At 39.6% G+C, this 22,452-nt stretch overlaps 1 protein-coding gene across 3 annotated transcripts in view; it reads right to left on the reverse strand.

Annotated features, from left to right (window-relative positions):
• PRKN (parkin RBR E3 ubiquitin protein ligase) overlaps window positions 1-22,452 on the reverse strand; it is a 640,350-nt gene that overhangs the window by 443,090 nt on the left and 174,808 nt on the right. For all 3 annotated transcript variants that reach the window (XM_081187931.1, XM_081187932.1, XM_081187930.1), the window contains exon 3: window positions 6,091-6,328. In XM_081187931.1, the coding sequence (XP_081044057.1) occupies window positions 6,091-6,328 (238 nt within the window). The remainder of the gene's footprint in view (window positions 1-6,090; window positions 6,329-22,452) is intronic.

Consider the following 22,452-nt stretch of genomic DNA (forward strand, 5'->3'; position numbering starts at 1 on the left):
CCACTGTAATGTGTGTTTTAGTTTGTATGTTTAGCATTCAACAGGGGATTTGGTAAGTGCACCCATAGTCAGTTGTTCCTTGATGATAATAGAAGTAATGACTTAATTAAAAGTGAATGTTATTTAGAAAACCTTGCTTCAAACAACACCAAATTAAAGAGTGTGATATGTCCTTGTGGCACATTGCCCAGATATACACACAAAAGGTAATCAAATACATTTCCTTGCAATGCAAACAGACTACTTAAGAGGGTCAGAAGGAAACATTCCATCCAAAGATAGCACTGTGTAGTGCATTTAAACAAATGTGATTTTCCCTGAAATATATAATCTTGTACATTGTTACCACGGCAAGAGGAAATAACTTGAGTTTGTGCAATGGGTTTTTTAATCCAATATGATATGTTTGTGGAATGCTTTCCCCGGGGAGGTTTGGCTGGCGCCTTCATTATACACTTTTAGGCACCAGACAAAAATGTTCCTCTTTAACCAGGCCTTTGGCTGATTGACATCTGATGCCCTTTTAGGGTGGTATACAAATTTAATAATATGACAGTTCCTGGTCTTTGAAGCAACTGTCCTATTAAAGTAGATAACACTCTCTGAGTTTATGCTCATTATGGATGCTTTGCTCAACCCAAAGAAGGAACTGGATTAACATCAGGAACACTCTGAGTCAAGTGTCATGCAAGGTGCCGTAAATACGTGTTGCAGTAGTAATAATGAAAAATGACAACAATAATAGTCATTTGTATTGCTCTATTAATGTACGTTGCAGAAGAGTAATAAAAGAAGAGTTTAGAATCCAAATTTCGACAGAGAAGGAAAAGAGGAGTGACAGGTAACTTATGCGCTTATGGCAGTAATGTGCTCCCCACTTGTTGTCACTGCTGTGGGGATGAGCATTGCAGGATTGTGTCATAGCACATGATATTTTTGTGAGTGTGGAACCACAATTTTAATTCAAATCCCACTTGACTACAGAAGAGCAATACCTCAGCAGTGCTAAAGGCTACCAAGCACCAGTAACAACTGAAGGGCTTTTAAAGTTTAATGGGCTATGACAAGGAAAGAAAAATGTCTATCACAGTGGCAATACCCTCACCACAAAGAATATTCTGCCTGAGTGTCTACTTTCTCACCTCCGCCCTGACCAGTTTTTTCTTCTTAGTCCCCTTCAGTTCCTCTGTTAGGATAAGAGAGAGATCTCTATTCCTTCCCTGCAGAGAAACATGGCTCCCCAAGGTATCTTATAGGTATCACAGGAATCTATTGTGTACTGGATTAATTAATCTCTTTACTGTATTTGGAGAGCAATAGGTCCCCTACCAAGTGAGTACTTAATATTTCCAAACCTGTATTACATTGCTACAAACAAATGTATATGATATTCATAAAATAGATACCTATATTTCTCTATTCTTGCAGGGGGGAAAACCAAGATTGACCTATGATAAATGCTTTGTTGCGGCTCCTCCTTATGCCATAAAACATGATAAAGCTTTGAAAAGATAAACTAATTAATGTATGCAAATTGAAGAAGATACCGCTTCTGCCATACATTTATTGATTCACACTGATCAACATGGACTAAAAGTACATTTATCTGCAAAATGCATTATAACATTAAGCCATCCAAGACTGGTACTGTGCTAATAGGGACATTATTTCTTTGTGCAACGTGTGTGTGGTTGCAAAACAAACAAACAAAGATCTGTGTTGAACATAAAGGCTTGGTTTTTGTATATAAAATGGTAAATTCTTAGACATTCAGGGTTTGTTTTTGTTTTTGATGAAGGAGGTTGAAAATGGGTCATAAGCAGTAATAACTGTGCCGTTGTACTTGTCTTAGATTTAGCTGGTTCACTTGTTGAGTGTTTATGCAGGTTCATGTTCCACAATATCAATATAGATGTGCATGCTATGTTGGAGACCATTTTGGATGGATCAATGCTCACATTAGATGGTGTTCTCAAGAAGATGATGAAAGAAATAAAAATGCAGTTTATTTTAGGACTAAGAGTTCTCAGCCTAATCCTTTATTAAAATAGGGAAGAGGGGAGGCACATCATACTGTTACTTGACCTGGAACTAATTTAACAGTATAAGTTTTAGAAATGTGACAAACAACTCAGAAACTTTGGTTTCTCATTTGCCTCAGGCAAAAGTGGAACACAGAACACTTTTTAAAATGCTCTCTAATAATCCACAACTAAACAACATAAAGATCTAGTCTTAGCCCTTTTAAAGAGCCTTCATTCTTACCATTTCAGGAAGGGGCTACAGAAAAATTGTTTATTTCACTCCTGGGTTAGAGTCTTGACCTTGCTTTATTTGCGCTTTCTCCTTATCCAACCAAGGGAGACTCATACCTCTTAAGCTTCCCCATTTTTTGGCTTTCTGGGGCTCTTGGATTCCCTCTGTGCTCGGACAGCTAGCTGTCTCCATTTGCTCCTGCCCTTTGTGAAGCAAACAGAACAAATAGAAAAATACTTTCATCCTCCCATACACTTTACCTGGCCCTTGCCCTCCTTTCTGTTCTGGATGCAGCGATTGGTTTGTCAAGCAAGGAAGGAGAACCATCTTCTTTTTCATCTAACCACCCTATGCCCATTACACTACTCTAAGTTTCCAAAGACAGACACCTTCTGCCCTATCAGATAACATTGAACTACAACCCCATGGACATTGCCCATGCTGGCAGGAGTTGATGGAACTAGTGCCCAACAGCATCTGCAAGGCCAAGGGTTCCCTGTCCCTTATGTATACCGCTAAAGTAACATCAAATTGAATATATTTGGTGGTTCTTTGCCTATTAGACAAAGTATTAAATCTGCCGTCTACTCTGCAGTCATACATTACAAAAGCAACAAGTAACAATGCCAAAAGAACAAATATATAAATATCCAACAATCATTCAAAATAATCAAAATCAGAATACATAGTTTTCTCCATCCTTACATATAGATACTGTGGAAATGAGAGTGTCCCTCATTTCTCCCTACAATTAAACAACACAAGATGCTATCTGTTCTGGAGGTAAATCAATCAAATGTCCTATCCCTGTCAGTTTTGCATCTTCCTCCATAAACTACCTCAAAGAACACGGAAACCATGTGTCACAATTATCACTAGTACAGATGGCTGTGCTTACATCATCATCAACACCCTAAATTAAAACCTTGTTTTTTGTCTCCCTTTAGTCATAGCGAAACTTGGAATATCCTGAGGAAAAGAAAACATCCCACCAGAGACTCCTTGTCATTAACTACCAGTCAAGCAGAAATGTCACTCAGCTCGGCTGTCTTATTCATGACAAGTAAGATATAGTTGAGCTGAATCATAAAATGAAGTAGTTGGAAAGACAGGGGCCATCTGCATCTGCTGTGCTGTCAGCCTGCCATCAGGACTCTTTGCTAAGTTTTGGTTTGTCAAAGTGGGATTCGTTATGGCTGGGGGAGTTATGAGTAGCAGACAGCAGAACCAAATACTAATGCACTGTGGGAAACCTAAGCAGATGTGATAGCTATTCCAACACAAGCATCAGCCTGCAAATAATAATAAAAAATCAAATACTGAATACAGGTGTATACACACCTGAAGAAAGAAACAATATAAAATGTGGGCTACATCCACCTGAGCTGATCAGATTGAAATGACAAGGCACCCCTCTTGCCACATTATTCATTCAGAATGTGATGTGTGGAGCATTGCGAGGCACTAATTCAGTCCTAAACTGCACTCATTCATCATTAGTTGGCAGCATGAGGTTGATCCAGTCAATTGTAGAAGTTGGGAACCCTCTTGCAATTTGCAGTTCTTTTCTACAGTTCTTTTCAAATCACATAAAACTATTTAGTTACTTAGAATAATCAGTGTTAGTTTGTTAAAAAAGCAAATAAGTGAGGGGGGATATGATAGAAATGGATAAAATGATGCATGGTGTTGTGAAGTTTCTACCCTCTCTTACACAATGCTAGAACTTGAGGCCATCTACTGAAGCTGAATAGTGGAAAATTCAGATCTGACAAAAGAAAGTACTATGCAATTTGCTCCCACAAGATGTAGCGATAGCCACCAACTTTAAAAAGAGGATTGGACAAAGTCATGGAAAATAAGATTCTCAATGGCTACTAGCCACAATGGCTATGTTCTAGCTCTACCCTCGGGAGGAAGGATGCCGCTGAAAACCAGTTACTGAGAATCCCAAGGGAGGGGAGCACTGTTCCACTCAGGTCCAGCTTGGCACTTCCTAAAGGCATCTGGTTGGCCACTGTAAGAATAGGATGGAAGACTAGATGAGTCTTTCACCTGATCCAGTGGGGCTTTTCTTATGTTCTTATATGTGTATTTGCAAAATCAATGGATCCTACAGAATTCACTACCAAGTTCAGTACAGAACCACTGCTTCAGGACAGGGGAAGGAATCCTGTAAATGCAGTCCACATTCATAGTTCAGATGAGGGAAATGGTAATACCATAGGATGACACACTGCCATTTATTTCTAAATATTAGGTGGTGATATTTGGGGAAGAGTAAGCACTGAACTTTATGTTCAAAACTTACCATATTTTTCCGTGTATAACACGTCTCCATGTATAACATAGCCCCTATTTTTTGGGACTCCAAATAAAGAAATCCCCCATATGCACTATCTGTGTATAAGACAACCTCCATTTTTAAACTTAAAAAAATTGCAGGAAAATATAGTCTTATACACGAAAAAATATGGTATATAGTCCTTCCTGGATCTACCACTTAATGGTGATGGTAGGTAATAGTTTAAAAGGCCTTGCCCACAGAAAATGAGCTTATCAAAGTGAAAGCTATGCTACAGCCCTTTTCTCAGATATGCTAGCTTTCTACCTAGAGGGAGTTGTATCCAACTAAGTCATACTCAGAGTGGACCCATTGAAATCATGAAACCACTGAAGTTATGACTACCTTAAGTCAACTGATTTCAGTGAGTCTGCTCTGAGTATGACATAAATTGGATACAATCCATGGAGCAGGTGTTGAGGGTTTTCTTTTTCTTTTTTGTAGAAGAGTGTTCAAACCCTCAAGTCTCCCCCAGCCATGTAGTCTGAGAGTCTTCCTCAGGTATTGTCCCAGAAGGGATGTGCCACTAGATATTCAAAACACGTATAGAACCATAGAATCATATAGTTGTAGAGTTGGAAGGGACCCGGGGGTCATCTAGTCCAACCCCCTGCAATGCAGGAAACTCAGCTAGATCATACATGAGACACGGCCATCCAACCTCTGCTTAAAAACCTCCATCACCTCTTGTGGGAGTTGGTTCCACTGTTGAACAACTCTTTCACGGCACTGCTTGAATGGAACCTAATTCTCCACATCACAACTCTTAAATCTCCTTTCCAAATTATTCCAAGAGAGTTGAAAAACCTGGATATGGCATCAGATTACCAGTTCCCTGACAGCCAGAGAAGGAAAGCTTCAACCAACATACTACTATGACTGTGGTCCTCAGCCTGTTCCACTGCTGGCCACAAAGCCCTTAAACTCTAATGATCCTTAAACTCTCCATCATGCAGAATGCTACAAAAGGATGAAGAGAGCTGTGCTTCTTGCTCCTTAAATCTAAACATCCCTCTTTAGCAAGAAGATCATCCCTCCATGCCTCTAGATCCCTGGCAAGTGTTGAATGACATTGTGCCTCGGAGCTGAATGACCACCTCTCTGGGAGGTAAGAAACTTATTAACATTTAAATAGAGATTCCCAGGAGGGCTGGCAGACTAAACAGAATACACAATGTGCTTCTTGTCTATGACAGCGAGGATTAAACAAAGAAACATGCACACCAGCATGACTGGCTGCTGATTCCCAAATGGATTTGGGGAACTATAAAATGGCAGCAGCCTTGTCAAGCAAACTCAGGATAATCACAGCATGCATCCCTTGAATATAAGCAACAGGGCTCAAAGAACACCAAAAACAGTGCCCCAGCCTCCGGGGTTTTTATATATGGTTCACCAAAAAGACAGGGGAAAGTTGTGATTTCCCTACTGCACAATCAGCTTTAAACGAAACCCTCTGTATTTTGGATTGTGTGGGTTCAGCAACTTACCAGAATTGCCAGCTAGAGGGGAGATGCCGTCATCCACAGTGTCTAAAATCACTGCAAGGCCAGCTGAGTGAGAAGGCAGCAGGTTGGTGTTGAGATCCACCCGAGTGAGGCTTTCAGCTTCTCTTCCATTGCTTGTTAGAATGCCAGAGACATTTTTGCTTTCCGTCTCAACCTCTTCATCCTTTTTCTGTGGATTCTGAACAATATGAACGATACTCTGCTGGGGCAGGTCACAGCTCTGAAAAACAAGAATAAAGTCTCCATCAATATTCAAGTCTGAAATAAAAGAAGCATTTCCCATCTCCAGTTGGTGGGGTTTTTATACAGAGCGATTCCCTTATCTATTTCATGTAGAATTTCAATGAATAATAATGGGGCTGAAGAAAAAGTGACAAAAAGCAAACTGCTAAAATTAGGATTGCTTATGTTCACTACAGGGTCACAATGCTTAGACAGTTCTAAACATTTAACAAGAAAACAGTGGGTCAGTAGCAGCTCTGAACAATATTTTGTGAAAAGCTATATGCTCTCTGAAATCTTATAAAGATTGCAAACCCACATTTACTTATTCGAAACATTTATAATTGGTCTTTCCAAAAATTCAAGGTGACTAACAACAAAGTGGGTGGGAGAAATACCACCCCCACACCCCCACACACCCTGTTGTTGTTGTTAATTTTATTTATAGACTTTCCTTTGTCCTCAGGGCAGCAGGGGTGCCAACTTGAATAAAATAGGTAAGTCCCCATCCCACATAACTAATCACAAGATGTGGCACGCACACACCATTTGAATGGCAATGCTCATCAACTTTGGGGTCCTCCAGCCCCATCAAATATTTTAGGGGGGAGGAGTTCATCCTTTAGGAGCTGGCTCCTATGCAGAGCAGTGTACACTACATAAAATAATAATAAGGTAAAGGTACCCCTGCCCGTACGGGCCAGTTGTGTCCGACTCTGGGGTTGCGCGCCCATCTCGCTTAAGAGGCTGGGGGCCAGCGCTGTCCGAAGACACTTCCGGGTCACGTGGCCAGCGTGACGAAGCTGCATCTGGCGAGCCAGCACAGCACACGGAAACACCGTTTACCTTCCCGCTAGTAAGCGGTCCCTATTTATCTACTTGCACCCGGGGGTGCTTTCGAACTGCTAGGTTGGCAGGCGCTGGGACCGAGCAGTGGGAGCGCACCCCGCTGCAGGGATTCGAACCGCCGACCTGACAATCGGCAAGTCCTAGGCGCTGAGGTTTTACCCACAGCACCACCCGCGTCCCTAAAAATAATAAAAATAAATAATAATAAAAAATAATACACAATGTATATTATTTTTTAAAAAAAATGCAATTAATTGACAATATGGCAGCATACAAATCGGAACAAATAACCCAGCACAGTCTCAAATGCCTACGGCAAAGCTTTCCAAACTGTGTTGTGACACGTTAGTGTGTTGGCTGCAGTGTGTAGAGGTGTCTCGTGAATGCTCCCCATGCTCTTCCCAGGGCTGGAAAAGGGTTTGTTTAACTTTTGGTTTGCTAGTAAAACTTATTTACTGTGTTGTGAAATGATGCATGTCTAAAATGTGTGTTACCAACATGAAAAGTTTGGAAAGATCTGGCCTAGGGAAATTCATGTCTTAAATATATTTGGGGGTGTTGCGAATCCAGCTCTGTCACTGGAGGTTCAGGAAGTCTCAGTGGCTAGAAGTGCCTTTGACCAACTTCCATGGCTACGGCCATTTGTTGACCAGGAAAGCCTTGTCAACAATTTTGCTGCAGCATTCTGTACTAACTGCAGTAAGGGAAGCACCACATTGCAGTATTCCAGTATTGAAGTAACCAGCGCATGAACTAATGTGACAAGGCTGACCACCTCTCTGGGAGGTAAGAAACTTATTAACATTTAAATAGAGATTCCCATAAAATAAAATATATAATGAAAACTTTGCATCAAGGATGTGTAACACACCTTGAGAGGCAGGGAGTTGTCCAAGTGAGGTGCCGCCAATGGGAAGGATGTCTTCCAGGCCACTGCATAATAGGTAATATCTATCAACCAGAACCATTAGAAGAACATCACCTGCAGATCTTAAAAACCGGGTTAGCAGATTCTGAAAGATGTTCTCTTTCAAATATTTGGGCACCAGGTCATTTGCAGGGACAGAGTAGGAATATTTGTACTTTAATGTGTTCTGCACTATTGCTTTCCTCCATCCACCCCCACATCTGGCATTTGTTTATAATTGGCCAGGGGGCGGGAGGAGAACCACCACACTTGGATCATTTTCAGAAAGGCAATATTTATGTTGATTTCTTACATAAAATTCTAAAATGTGAAAAAATGCATTTGATTCTTGAAATTGAATTTAAGAACCTTTTCCCCAAGGAAGTAATAATCCAGTCAACAGAGACTTGTCAGAGCAATGGCTTTACTGGCTTATTAATCAAAGAATGCTAATACTAAGCTTTAACTTTCAACTCCATGTTAACATTAAATAGCCTTTTTTAACATTATAGTTAAATAGTTTAATATAAGTACATTCATTAACACAAATCCACTGTGACTCCATGAGTGCAAAATGCATATTAATGATTATGCTGAAACTACAGTGGTACCTCCGGTTGCGCACGGGGTCCATTCTGGAGCTCCAGTCGGATCCTGAGGAATTCGCAACCGGAGATGCCTCTTCTGTGCATGCGCGCGTGGCAAAACCCGGAAAAATACTTCCAGGTTTGCCGCGTTCGCATCCTGAAGGATATGCAACCAGTGGCATGTGTATCTAGAGGTACCACTGTACTCTTAAATCAATGGTACTGGGCACAATCCTCCAGAAATATCTTTCCTAAACCCCATTCATTTCAAGGGGGCTTACACAACAGTTTATTGTGGACAGGATGCATCACAAGCACATCAATGCTAATCTAGTGGCATTCCAATTCTGGAATGCACCCTCCTGCCAGGTGCAATTAGCAACAGCACTAACAGAGTTTCAACACTAGTTGAAAAAGTTGCTATTCACTAAAACATGTTGTTAAAGTAGTGCCCACACTTGGCTGATGTAGCTATGATGTTACCATATTGTTTGATTTTATGTTCAGTTGTATTAAAATGAATTATGGGTTTACTGCATTCTAATGCTATTCCTCCCTCTGGGATTATGTGGCCAACGAAGAGCGGATTATTAATAATTTAAGTAAAACAAATATCTATTTCAGGAGTAGGGGGGCTATGGCATTCCAGCTGTTATTGGATTCCAACTCCCATAAACTCCAACAAGCATGGCCAATGATAAGAGATTATGAGAGTTGCAGTCCAACAACATTTGAAGGTCCACCAGACCTAATATAGCAGAAAATTTGTGCTAGACACTAACTTTCTTTTGAGGGTTCCCCATAGATACTAAGAGGAATAAATGACATATTAATGATGACCACTACATTGTTGAGACTGTAACACTAGAGAAAGCTGTGATACACAAAATGGGTTTTATGTAAAACTGAAGACATCACAAATGTTTTAATGGAAAATCCATTTTGGGGGACAGAATAGAGACATTAAAGGTGACTGAGACAAAAATGAAGTCATTGCATGAGAGAAAAATTAAGCACACAATATCTGATTATTATTGCCCCCAGGACTTAAAGCATGGAGCCCTTGCCATCTCTCAAAAGCTGTGTGCACAGAGAGAAAATCATTTGGGAAAAGCAAGTAATTACATCAGTTCCATGGTCTAATGACACATAAGATATTTAAAAACCTGAATTGGGGGGGGGGTTTACACCCTGCCCCACCCCTCATTCGGGAAAAGAAAGGTGGGATATTATTTAGTTTAAGATAGGATACTTCTAATATATGTAAAAACTTCTTACTAGACAGCCAATTGCTTGAGAAAGCCTAGGGTGGAGAAAACAGTAATCCAATAGCTCAAATAATGAAGCAAATGGAACACCGTATCTCGTATCAGAATCCATTAGGACACAACACTTGCCCCTGTGCAAAAGTCCAAATTAAGTCAATGTCTCTCTATGGGTTCACTGGGTTGTTTTCCCATTGTTTAATTTAAGACTTTGGCCCAATTACACACATTATAGATAGGCTCTTTCAGAATTAGAGCTCTAACACTCACATCCAGCTTATTTTCACGATGCTACCACAGCATCTCTAGGTGGTCTGAATTCACTTTCCACAGATGATTACATTTTTTTTGTCTCAATAGAAACTACATTAAATTACTTTATTTGTACAGTATACAATTCAACACATACCCAGGGACCAAAGTGACAATGGTCAATTTATTGTTAAATAAATTCCCGAAGTGGGACCTTGTGTAGTAAAGAGAAATAATTGTGGCTTTAACAAAATAAAACAATAACATAAAGTTGTAAGAAAAGTTGTAAGATCCCGTTCGCATCCCGAGGTACCACTGTATGTGATTTCACATTGGATATTCTTTCCCAATTCTGTAACTCTATTTATTTTAAATATTGGATAGAAAATGAAAAAATGTAAGTTTTTATATGTGTGCAATATCTCTGAGTGGGAATTATTCATTGCTTTTTCAAACTCAAAATGCCACTACAATTTTATAGATTTCTTTCTGAAGAACTATAATAGCAATTCATAGCGAATTAAAGGATGCAAGCTTTAAAAATAGGCAATCATGAAGCTCTCAATAACAATGAGGTACTACATGCAAATGAATTCCTCAGATTTAAGAACTTTTCCAATCTTCCTAAAGGCAAGTGACTTTTGCTATTTCAGAAAATCAGAAGGCTAAAATAGCAAATGAATATTTGGCAAAATTAATAATGGCGTATTCGAGGCATCTTTGAAATGATGATAATATTTCCAGATTTTCAGCTTAACCAAACACCAGCTGGGATGCATCTTTACTCCTCGCATCAGAATTCATTGCATTAAATCTGTGGGGTACATCAGGTGCATATTTGTATCCACACTGCAGTGCTTTAAATGCATGTGTTGAGATGTTATCCTTATCCTTGACTGGCTTCAGCTAGAAGTCGGGCATTTAATGTGGCTGATTCTATACTGTGGAATACTCTTCCATTCAACATTTGATCATCATCATTATCATAGAATCATAGAATCATAGAGTTGGAATAGACCACAAGGGCCATCGAGTCCAACCCCCTGCCAAGCAGGAAACACCATCAGAGCACTCCTGACATATGGTTGTCAAGCCTCTGCTTAAAGACCTCCAAAGTAGGAGACTCCACCACACTCCTTGGCAGCAAATTCCACTGTCAAACAGCTCTCACTGTCAGGAAGTTCTTCCTAATGTTTAGGTGGAATCTTCTTTCTTGTAGTTTGGATCCATTGCTCCGTGTCCGCTTCTCTGGAGCAGCAGAAAACAACCTTTCTCCCTCCTCTATGTGACATCCTTTTATATATTTGAACATGGCTATCATATCACCCCTTAACCTCCTCTTCTCCAGGCTAAACATGCCCAGCTCCCTTGGCCGTTCCTCATAAGGCATCGTTTCCAGGCCTTTGACCATTTTGGTTGCCCTCCTCTGGACACGTTCCAGTTTGTCAGTGTCCTTCTTGAATTGTGGTGCCCAGAACTGGACACAGTACTCCAGGTGTGGTCTGACCAGAGCAGAATACAGTGGCACTATTACTTCCCTTGATCTAGATGCTATACTCCTATTGATGCAGCCCAGAATTGCATTGGCTTTTTTAGCTGCCGCGTCACACTGTTGGCTCATGTCAAGTTTGTGGTCAACCAAGACTCCTAGATCCTTTTCACATGTACTGCTCTCAAGCCAGGTGTCACCCATCTTGTATTTGTGCCTCTCATTTTTTTTGCCCAAGTGTAATACTTTACATTTCTCCTTGTTAAAATTCATCCTGTTTGTTTTTGCCCAGTTCTCTAATCTGTCAAGGTCGTTTTGAAGTGTGATCCTGTCCTCTTGGGTGTTAGCCACCCCTCCCAGTTTGGTGTCATCTGCAAATTTGATCAGGATGCCCTTGAGTCCATCATCCAAGTCATTGATAAAGATGTTGAATAAGACCGGGCCCAAGACAGAACCCTGTCTTATCATCACTTCATTTGTACCCCGCCCTTCCACAGTTAAAAACAATGCTCAAGGCAGCTTACAACATGACAAGATTTACATAATGACAAAATTAGCATCCTCGCTAACTCACACATCTTTTGAAGACCTTTTTGTGCTGGTAGGCCTATTCAGTTGTTTAATTTTTTTCATGGCCAGCCAGTCATTTTTTAGATCATGTTGTATTGCTTTTATGGTTATTATGTTTTATTACACCTGTAGATGCTCTTGTACATTGCTTCAATTTTTTGTATTAGTTTATATTTTTATTTAAAAAAAATAAAAAATATTGAGAAGATATTGAAAATTAACCTCCTTTTGAAGAATTGTCAAAACCACCAGCACTACCCATCTGCAAATATGTTTATCACACAGTGGCTCCTCCTTGCACCAGCACCTTGTGAAAATGGATGGAATGCCAGTGTGGGAGGAGCCACAGCATGGGCTCTTCCCATATTGCCATTTCATAGAGCAACAAAGAAATGTATTTTAATGGCTCCCACAGCACAAAGCTCAAATGAGGGAAAGGTCCTTATGCTACGGTTATATACCTCCCACTGTATTTTGTTATCTCCTGATGAAACTAATGGAACTGAGATTTGGTTGTACCATGTATACAGGAAAGTGTTGTTGATGGCATCAGATCAGAGAGGGGCCTCAACCTACCTTTGGCCACTACTCCAAACACAATCAATACTATTATCATTCCACTCAGTATAATGGGACACACAATATGGCAACCATAAATAGAAAGTATATTCTCACATACAGTCTGTGATAACATTTGCTATGTCTTTGGAGAATACAGAATGGGGAGTGAAATTTATATCAGTGATCCTGACAAGACACGAGTGCCCTTCATTCAACATTCATGCTGACATAATTGTCCACCCTTGTGGTATAATAACCTATGGGATTAATGCAGATAGATGAACAAAATGAGCTACAAAAATCTAATCTACCATGCGATGCCGAAGGTAACATATTACAAAGGTTTTGCATGAATGCTGCTCATTAAGTACATGTGCTGCTCTCCTGGCTTGCCGCTGTCAACTGCCTTCATAATGAGATAATCATTTACTGGAGATAACAAATATACCCAACTGGCAGTACCTGAACTTCCTTCATCCGAGTTTCAACACACTCCCATTTCAGAAATTCAGTTTAGAGCTTATTTTCATACTAATACTAACCTCTTCTTTCTCTCCATTTGTTCCCTTGTTATATTTCACCTTGTTTAAGCATCATGTTCCTTCACCTAATTCTCTTGTTCCCTTTTCTCTGGAACTCACTCTTGCCAGCCACATCTCCCCCTCTTTACAGCATTACACAAAAAAAAGCTTTTTGACTTTTTAATCTCTGCCTCTCCTCCTTTCTTCTTCCTTTTGTGTCTCTTCCCCTTTCATTATAGTCTTATGCTTTTGGATCATGCAAATATATGGCTAGGTGTTTCTTCTTTTCAATGTAACCATTATACAGTGCTTCACTTTTGAGACACTTTCTAATTTTTTTAATGCTAATGATGATTGTTGATATCAACAACCTCAGATATGCAGATGACACAACCTTGATGGCAGAAAGTGAGGAGGAATTAAAGAACCTTTTAATGAGGGTGAAAGAGGAGAGCGCAAAATATGGTCTGAAGCTCAACATAAAAAAAATGAAGATCATGGTCACTGGGCCCATCACCTCCTGGCAAATAGAAGGGGGGGAAATGGAGGCAGTGAGAGATTTTACTTTCTCGGGCTCCATGATCACTGCAGATGGTGACAGCAGTCAGGAAATTAAAAGACGCCTGCTCCTTGGGAGAAAGGCGATGGCAAACCTAGACAGCATCTTAAAAAGCAGAGACATCACCTTGCCAACAAAGGTCCGTATAGTCAAAGCCATGGTTTTCCCAGTAGTGATGTATGGAAGTGAGAGCTGGACCATAAAGAAGGCTGATCGCTGAAGAATTGATGCTTTTGAATTATGGTGTTGGAGGAGACTCTTGAGAGTCCCATGGACTACAAGAAGATCAAACGTAGCCATTCTTAAGGAAATCAGCCCTGAGTGCTCACTGGAAGGACAGATCGTGAAGCTGAGGCTCCAATACTTTGGCCACCTCATGAGAAGAGAAGACTCCCTGGAAAAGACCCTGATGTTGGGAAAGATTGAGGGCACAAGAAGAAGGGGACGACAGACGACGAGATGGTTAGACAGTGTTCTCAAAGCTACAAACATGAGTCTGACCAAACTGCGGGAGGCAGTGGAAGATAGGAGTGCCTGGCGTGCTCTGGTCCATGGGGTCACGAAGAGTCAGACACGACTAAACGACTAAACAACAACAAATGATGATTGACAGGATATGCAACCATTCTTATCTTGCCATCACATTTCCCCATCCATTCTTCCTTCAATGAGCTTATGGCCTCTTAAACAGGATTTTATTATTTTATTTTTACCACAACTGTGAGATTCAACGAGAAGTTGCAACTGGCTCAGAGTCATGAACCCAGATCTCCTCATTCCAAGTGGTTACTGGGTAGTTTGGTTCAGCTGGAACGCTATAAATGTCTAAAGGCTGTGTGTGTAATTTGGCTTAGCTTCGAGCAATGGAAGTTTTGTTGTAATCAAGAAAAGTTTTATGGTGCAAACCATCACTGATTATAGCACGTGGCAGGCAAAAGCAGTATGTCGTGACTGTCTAATTGATCCCCTGCAATTCAGTGATGTAATCAACAACTACAACTTGGCCATTAATCACACCTTGCAAGGGAATGGGAGCCAGCCAGTAAATATAACCTGACCTAATTAGTGTCCAGATCAAGAGGCAAGTAATAGTACCACTCTATTCTGCCTTGGTCAGACCACACTTGGAGTACTGTGTCCAGTTCTGGACACCACAGTTTAAGAAGGAAATTGAGAAGCTGGAATGTGCACAGAGAAGGGCAACCAAAGGATACTGAAACCAAGCTTTACGATGAACAGTTCAGGGAGTTGGGTATGTTTAGCCTGGAGAAGAGAAGGCTGAGAGATGAAATGAAAGCCATCTCCAAATATCTGAAGGGCTGTTACATGGAAGATGGAGCAAGCTTCTTCTCTGCTACTCCAGAGGGAGTAGGACCTGAACCAATGGATTCAAGTTACAAGAAAGGAGATTCCAACTAAACCTTAAGAAAAACTTTCTGGCAGTAAGAGCTGTTCAACACTGCAACAGACGACCTCAGAATGTGATGGACTCTCCTTCACTGGAACTTGCTGTGGTCCATGGGGTCACGAAGAGTCGGACACAACTAAACGACTAAACAACAACAACCATTCCACCAATCTTAGTACCTCTCATCTCTCCCAGAAAGCAAGTACTTTGCATGTGAATTCCCTCCTTTCCTCATTCTGTTTATCTGAGCCTTTAAGGGGTGGCCTCTGCTCCACTTCCACAAAAGGTATCTATCTCTCCACCCATAGTTTCTGCCCACCATCACCACTCCACTGAAAACAGTAAGTGAAATGCAGGAAACATGAGCAGGTGGCTTGTGTAATCTCATATGAGTCCTTTCTACTTTACATATTTCTGTAATTGCATGGCACACCGCAACAGCCATATTATTTTTTTTTACTCTTAAACCATTATTTATTTTCATAAAATAAAATTATGATTGCAACCCTGGTGTGATTATTACTCGTTCACTAGAGCTGGCACACTAATAATATTATTCTTTAATCAGTGGCAAATCCTGCAAAGTAAGCAAAATACTTATGGTCAATGGGAGCCTGTCTACAGCATGTAATTGTCTTGGAAGTAAAGATTCCAAGAACAATACTACCAACTTGTGCCACCCCACATTAACTTTTTTCCGTGGTTACATCTGTAAGAGGTGTGTTCATGTGCATCTGTGCTTAGGTTCACAGGCAGGTATCTTAACAAAGTCCAACTTTCTCAACCATACTACATTCGGTCTCTATTTAGTTGGAGCACTTTATCTGTACTTTTTAAAAAAGGGGTGGAAAGAAGCAGAGTCATTATTTTTTTCTTCTGAAAAACTATTTTCACTTTAAAGTTCTCCCCACTAGAATGTCATCATGTTACAAATGCCTAAGCAATTATTGATGGCATTTTCATAGGCACAAAATTAATATTTGCAAAATGAAAAATTAAATCTAAGAATTTTTAAGAGAATTTTATATTAAGAACATTTCGGGCAATTTGCAGCTTTAAAACAGAGCTCTTGCTAGGACCATCCACCCACCCTGTTCTGCCACTAGATTTAAAGAATGATGGCAGCTATTAGTGTTTTGACAATGACATTAACAACTTATCAAGCTGATACTAAAAGGAACAGAACAACTGTAAAATGAGTACTAAATTCACTTGAAACCTATAAGCAGAGTTAGCAAACTTATTATTTCCCTTTCCAATAGAAGTATTATGCACTGCATGCTGCAGAACAGCCCATAAGACCTTAACTCATTTCAATATTTATGCAGAAGGCTACCGATCAATGACAGTTTTATAGGTCTAAATTAAAAATGAACACAGTTGCAATGCTATGATGTATGCTGTCTTCATCAAGGCAGTTTCCTTTGTGAATTTGATTGAACACAACTATCACTTTTATTTCACTACTGTATGCCCTGATGCAACTTAAATCATCTAAACGTATTAACTACAGCAGTTAATACAGAAAAAGAACTGCCATAAACCTAGACAAAGACTATGGACCAGGCTTTCTGCTATTTTGCATTGTGCATGAGTTATGCTACCAATTCTTCATCCTACAAGAAGTGGATGTAAAACATGCCATTTGATGCAGCGGGACTTTGTCCTCATTGTACCACTGTGAATTATAACAAAAGGTTACAACAGAGGACAACAAAGGGTCAAGTCCTATGAGCAACTCTAATTTAAGTTCAGAAAGGGATCCTGTGAGTATTCTGTGCTAGAGCTATCTATGGCTTTTGCCTTAATGAACCTTGCTTACTGCTGGGTCTTTGCTTATGCCACACCAGATTACAGTGGTACCTCGGGTTACATACGCTTCAGGTTACAGACGCTTCAGGTTACAGACTCTGCTAACCCAGAAATAGTGCTTCAGGTTAAGAACTTTGCTTCAGGATGAGAACAGAAATCGTGCTCTGGCGGCGCGGCGGCAGCAGGAGGCCCCATTAGCTAAAGTTGTGCTTCAGGTTAAGATCAGTTTCTGGTTAAGAACGGACCTCCGGAATGAACTAAGTACTTAACCTGAGGTACCACTGTATATGGGTTAAGTTACTAGAGGTGCTGGATGGGAAGAGCAATCATAGGGGTCTTCATTAGTCAATATACCCCTCTCAATCATACAATTCCACAACTGAATAGGGCAGATTGTGCAAAACATAGTCATGCCAAAGGAAATCTGCCTACCTAACTTTTCCTGCTAAGTCAGCATACCATATAATAATACCCTTATTTGTATCCCATTTCTGCAACCTGGGTGCCAAAAAAAAAAATTAGGGGATAACTGAATGTCAGCAAATAAGAGGCATTTGGCATTGATCCCAGGGGGAAAAAGACTTAAAGCCGTAGTTATTCAAGTTCCAACACAAAATTGTACCCAGTACACAAACTTAACTGGTTGCAAATCCACAGATTAGGCTGCAGAAGCAAATGACAGACTGGGCTCCAGACAGACCAAAAAGGTGCCAATTTTCCATCTATGTTATGTCAGCATTTCAAATGGACACAAAAGAGCATATGTTTTGGAGAATCATTAAAACCTGATTTTTTAAAAAATCCACATTTTTTTGTTTGTTTTTGCTATTGGAAGGGAGTGTTATACAAAAAGATTTTAAGGGGAAAAAATACTTTTGTTTACTACCCCATTATGTTATGCTTCCCATGTATGAGATAAAGTTGGCTTGAAAAATTAAACAAAAGTAAATCCAATTTCAGAGTGTTTCCCATTATGCATACCTGCCTTAATTTTTCATACCTACATTTTTAAAGCAGGTATGAAGTTTTTACATTATGCTGGAAATATAAAATGCAGTTCCCTGCCACACAATACTTCTACAAGAGTGCCTACAAAAGCCATTTACTCCATTGATTCCAGTACTTAAACTCTATTTCACATACAATACAAAATTCACGTAGGGCAGGCTACCCCAGCACTAGTCAAGGTTGTTTAATAAAAATCTATGGAAGGCGACTGATCTTATTGAGCTTTCTCCTCTAATGTGGTTTACAAACACTGATTCACAGGCCTCAATTCAGACACCACTCTATGCTTTAGCAAGGTTAACAATGGGTAGGCATACAACAATGCTACCTTGGTTTTTGAACGTAATTTGTTCTGGAAGACTGTTCTAGTTCTGAAACTTTCAAAAACTCAATAGCCGACAGCTAGACCTCAGGATCTTGCACTCAGCGGAAGCTGCATGGCATGTTCTACTTCTGAGGTGTGTTCAAAAACCGAAGCATTTATTCTGGGTTTACGGCGTTCCAAAACTGAATTTTTTGTCAACGTAGACGTTCAAAAACCGAGGTACCACTGTATCTGACTGTTATCAGTCAGCAAACCAGAAATATAGATCATAGTTTGAAATTAGTTTGCAAACCATAGCTTGTGCTAAGTGTTTTGGCATAATGTAACAATTAATAAACCATAATTTGAACTGTTGTCCTACATTTGAACTAATAAAAATAAGCACTGATGAAAAATAAAAGCAAGGGACTAATTTATTGATGTTGCTGAGGTTTAAAAATAATGGACTGTGAATATTACGATCCCAAGCTCTTAACGCCCAAGTGTATTCTTATCTGAGGCTTATTTGCCCAAAATTCTTACTCTGCTTGGAATGCAAAACAAAACAATTCTGCCAGTTTTACATGCCGTGGAGATCAGGTGAGGTTGCTCTGTGGATAGCAAATTAATCAGTTTTAAAGTCTGGAAAAGGTTTCTCCACATCATCAAGCCAACTTACATATGGAGACAGCATGTGGCCTACCAGATAACTGAGCCATCTTAGTTCCTTGTATTTTAGAAAAGCCTACCTCTGGTTATTTACACATCACTTTTTCTGTGCAGTAGTGCTAGAATGCTAATCTATCTTCAAAATAAAGTGCACATGCCCAAAGAATTAGGACCAATAAACTATAACACCTTTTTGAGCATTCTCCAATAAGGCTTGTAGTTCAAAATGCAATTTGTAATTGAACCAATGGGGAGACTCATTGCTACTCTAAACAATACTGCTCTAAACAATAGCCTGCCTATTGTATATTTATAAATTTAAATCATGGTTTGGGTTCAAACCTATGGTTAGTGCAAGCCATGGTTTAGCATGGTATCTGAAGTGAGATACAGCATTTTAGCTGAGACCTATTTCAGTCAGGAAGCTACTTCCTGTCTCCTTATGTATTAGGGAGGTGCCAAACTATTTTGTGGGCTGGCAAAAAATTACATTATTAAAAAGGGGGGATGGGATGGCAATCTAATATCAAAACAGAGAAAACAATGGACAGAAATAATGAATTTTCCTGAACCAATCTCCCCTTTCACGACCTCATCATGCAGCAGCTGCCTATCAATTTCCAAACAAGCAATAAATATTAAAATGAATTTTTTTTGCATGTCTTATCAAAGCTCCTGACATCAATTGTTTTCACAAATGTTTTCTCCTGCAAGCTCTGAACGCCTCTTCATCAATCTTTTATCAAAAGCAATCTTGTTCTGATTTCTCTCTTATCACAAAAGCTCCTTCTTCACATCTCCCTGTCTTTCTAGGCGAAAGATACATGAATATCATTTTACACTCCACTGTGGCTGCATCTCCATCGATCAGCAAAATAAAAAAAGATTTGAAGGATGTGTCGTGACCCTGCAGAGCTCCAAACAACAGAAACACATGTAATGATTCCACTGTGCCTGATACGCTGACAAAAGAGGGAAGTATGTGAGCATGTCTCCACAAATGTGTTTGCACTGCTTTTCTCCTTTTCTTTCCAAGGGATACTTCCATGGAAAAACATCTCCAAGCAAGGACACAGAAGAAGATTTTACAGTGCACTTAATTTCTTGATACCTTCCTGACATGCCCATTGAGCTTGAAAGAAAACAAACATCTATCAAAGTTGTCGTACTGAGAAACCCCAGAATTTTCAACCTAGCTCGCCTGACCTCAAAGTCATAATATGTTTCATCAAACCTATAATGTGTTGAAAATTGTTGAATTTGTTATATTTACAGAAGAGTTTACTATTTTAACTGATTTAATTGTTTTATACTATTTTAATTTGTTAGTCACCCTGTGTCCATTTGGTAAAGGGCAGTACAGAAGTACCAAAGTTAATAAACTGTAATGAGGGTGGTTTAGAAAAGGCTATTACATCAGCACTGTAGTCCCATTTATAACATACATTTAAAGTGGACTCATACCACTTTAAACAGCCATGGCTTCCCCCAAAGAGTGCTGGAATTGTAGTTTTTAAGGGTGCTGAGAATTCCTAGAAAACCCCTATTCCTCTTACAGAGCTGCAATTCCCAGAATTCCCTGGAAAGAAGACTATTAAACTGCTTTTGGAATTATAGCTCTGTGCAGAGAATAGGGGTCTCCTAACAACTCTCAGCAGTTTAAATAAATCACATTTCCCATTTTAGGGAGTCATGCCTGTCTAAAGGGGAGCCTTAGAGCTGGGATTTATTTTTATTTTTTTAGTATGCTAACCACAGCCAATAAAGAATCCATTGTGAGTCCTCCTTAAAAATCAAATATACCTGCAAAGACCTTTACAGCTTTCAAATGCATTTTGTAACCTCATTCTTTCATTCAGGACACATAGGGACCCCACTTTCACTTTGTACTCACATTGTCCTTCTCTCCACACCACAGGCTGTAGCGAGTGAGGGAGCTGTTCACACACCAGTAATATGGATCAGCACTACCTACATTTTTGCAGGTATCTGATTTATTAATACATTTTGGTTGTCTGAACATTATCTTGAATAAGATCAAATGCCTGCTTACATGTGCAGATCCAGATATATCATAAGTTGCAAGCACATCAGTCTCCCCTCAAAAAAAAAGGGATATGGGACATTATTGGAAGGAAATATGTGTTCTGCAACTGTTTAACTGAGCCTGTCCCCCAATTGTTATACCATTTGCCGTACATTGAGATTTATGTTAAGTCTAGACTTGCAATAAAGCATTAGATGTCTCTCCCTTTGGAAAGATAAAATAAAATCATGGTATTCAAGTCTGAAGCCCCCTTTAATTCCTTCCGAAGGCAAACAAAATTTATAATCCCTCCATTTGATTTTCTTTTAACCACTTGACTTCAATGGCATTCCCTCCTGTGCATGTGGAAGAGCTCCAGGATCTGACCGTAGGCAGTTTGCATTGGCAGGTTTTAGAAAATCCGCGTCTTGGGATACCTGAAGGAAGTAGAATCAGCTACTGAAAAACCGCTCTCTCGTCTTCTTTTTAAGAAAAAAAAATATTACTTGCCATGTTCATCCAGAAAAAGAAATGACAAAAACACTGATTTTCCCCTTACATCAAAATCTATTCATTGTCTTCTTTTGACACTGCACTAACCCCTTCCCTGCAACAAAACTAGTACGGTAAATTACTTAGCAACAGGTAATGTTATTCAGAGATTAACTAAGCCATATGAACTTGCCCTGGGACAGCCAAAGTCAGATGAAGCACACCCTGGCCCAAGGAGGCATGCTATCCAACAACAGTTAATAATAATTTAGTTATTTTGAAATAAACAATTCACAATGATAATTGAAAGGTGGATAAAACAACATTTCTAAAATTCAGCTAAAACACTTTGGAGCCTCATAGTTATGGCAGACTAATATAAGCAGCTGGGCTAGTGAGTTGCAGAGGTCTAGAAAGTCTATATAGGCTTTTGTTCCAAAGATCATAGGATCAGTCCAATACTTATTGGTGGATTAAGACTTTTATTTTAGTTAGCTTTCAATGTCTGATCTGTCTTTTATTAATTGTGATCTGTCTTCTGCTCTTAAATATTTCAGTTCTTTAAAACTATTTTGTCTCATCTGACGTTTCAGTGTTTGATGATGATGATGATTTCATTTTATGACTTTGTATTTGATTTTTTTTTCACATACAAAGCTTTTCACTATATCAAGAAGGAGAGCAGAGTAAAATAAATTAACTAAACTAAAAGGATACTTATTATCTTGTAAGAGCTCAGGAGAACATATTATTTATGGAAAGTCAGAGAGAAGAACAGGTCTGTTCACTCTGTCCTGAAGGCTGCCATTTTAGTTATCATCTGCATCTCTCTGGCAGGGAGTT

This window comes from Podarcis bocagei (assembly GCF_964188305.1).
Source record: "Podarcis bocagei genome assembly, chromosome: 3".
Taxonomy (NCBI): Eukaryota; Metazoa; Chordata; class Lepidosauria; order Squamata; family Lacertidae; genus Podarcis; species Podarcis bocagei.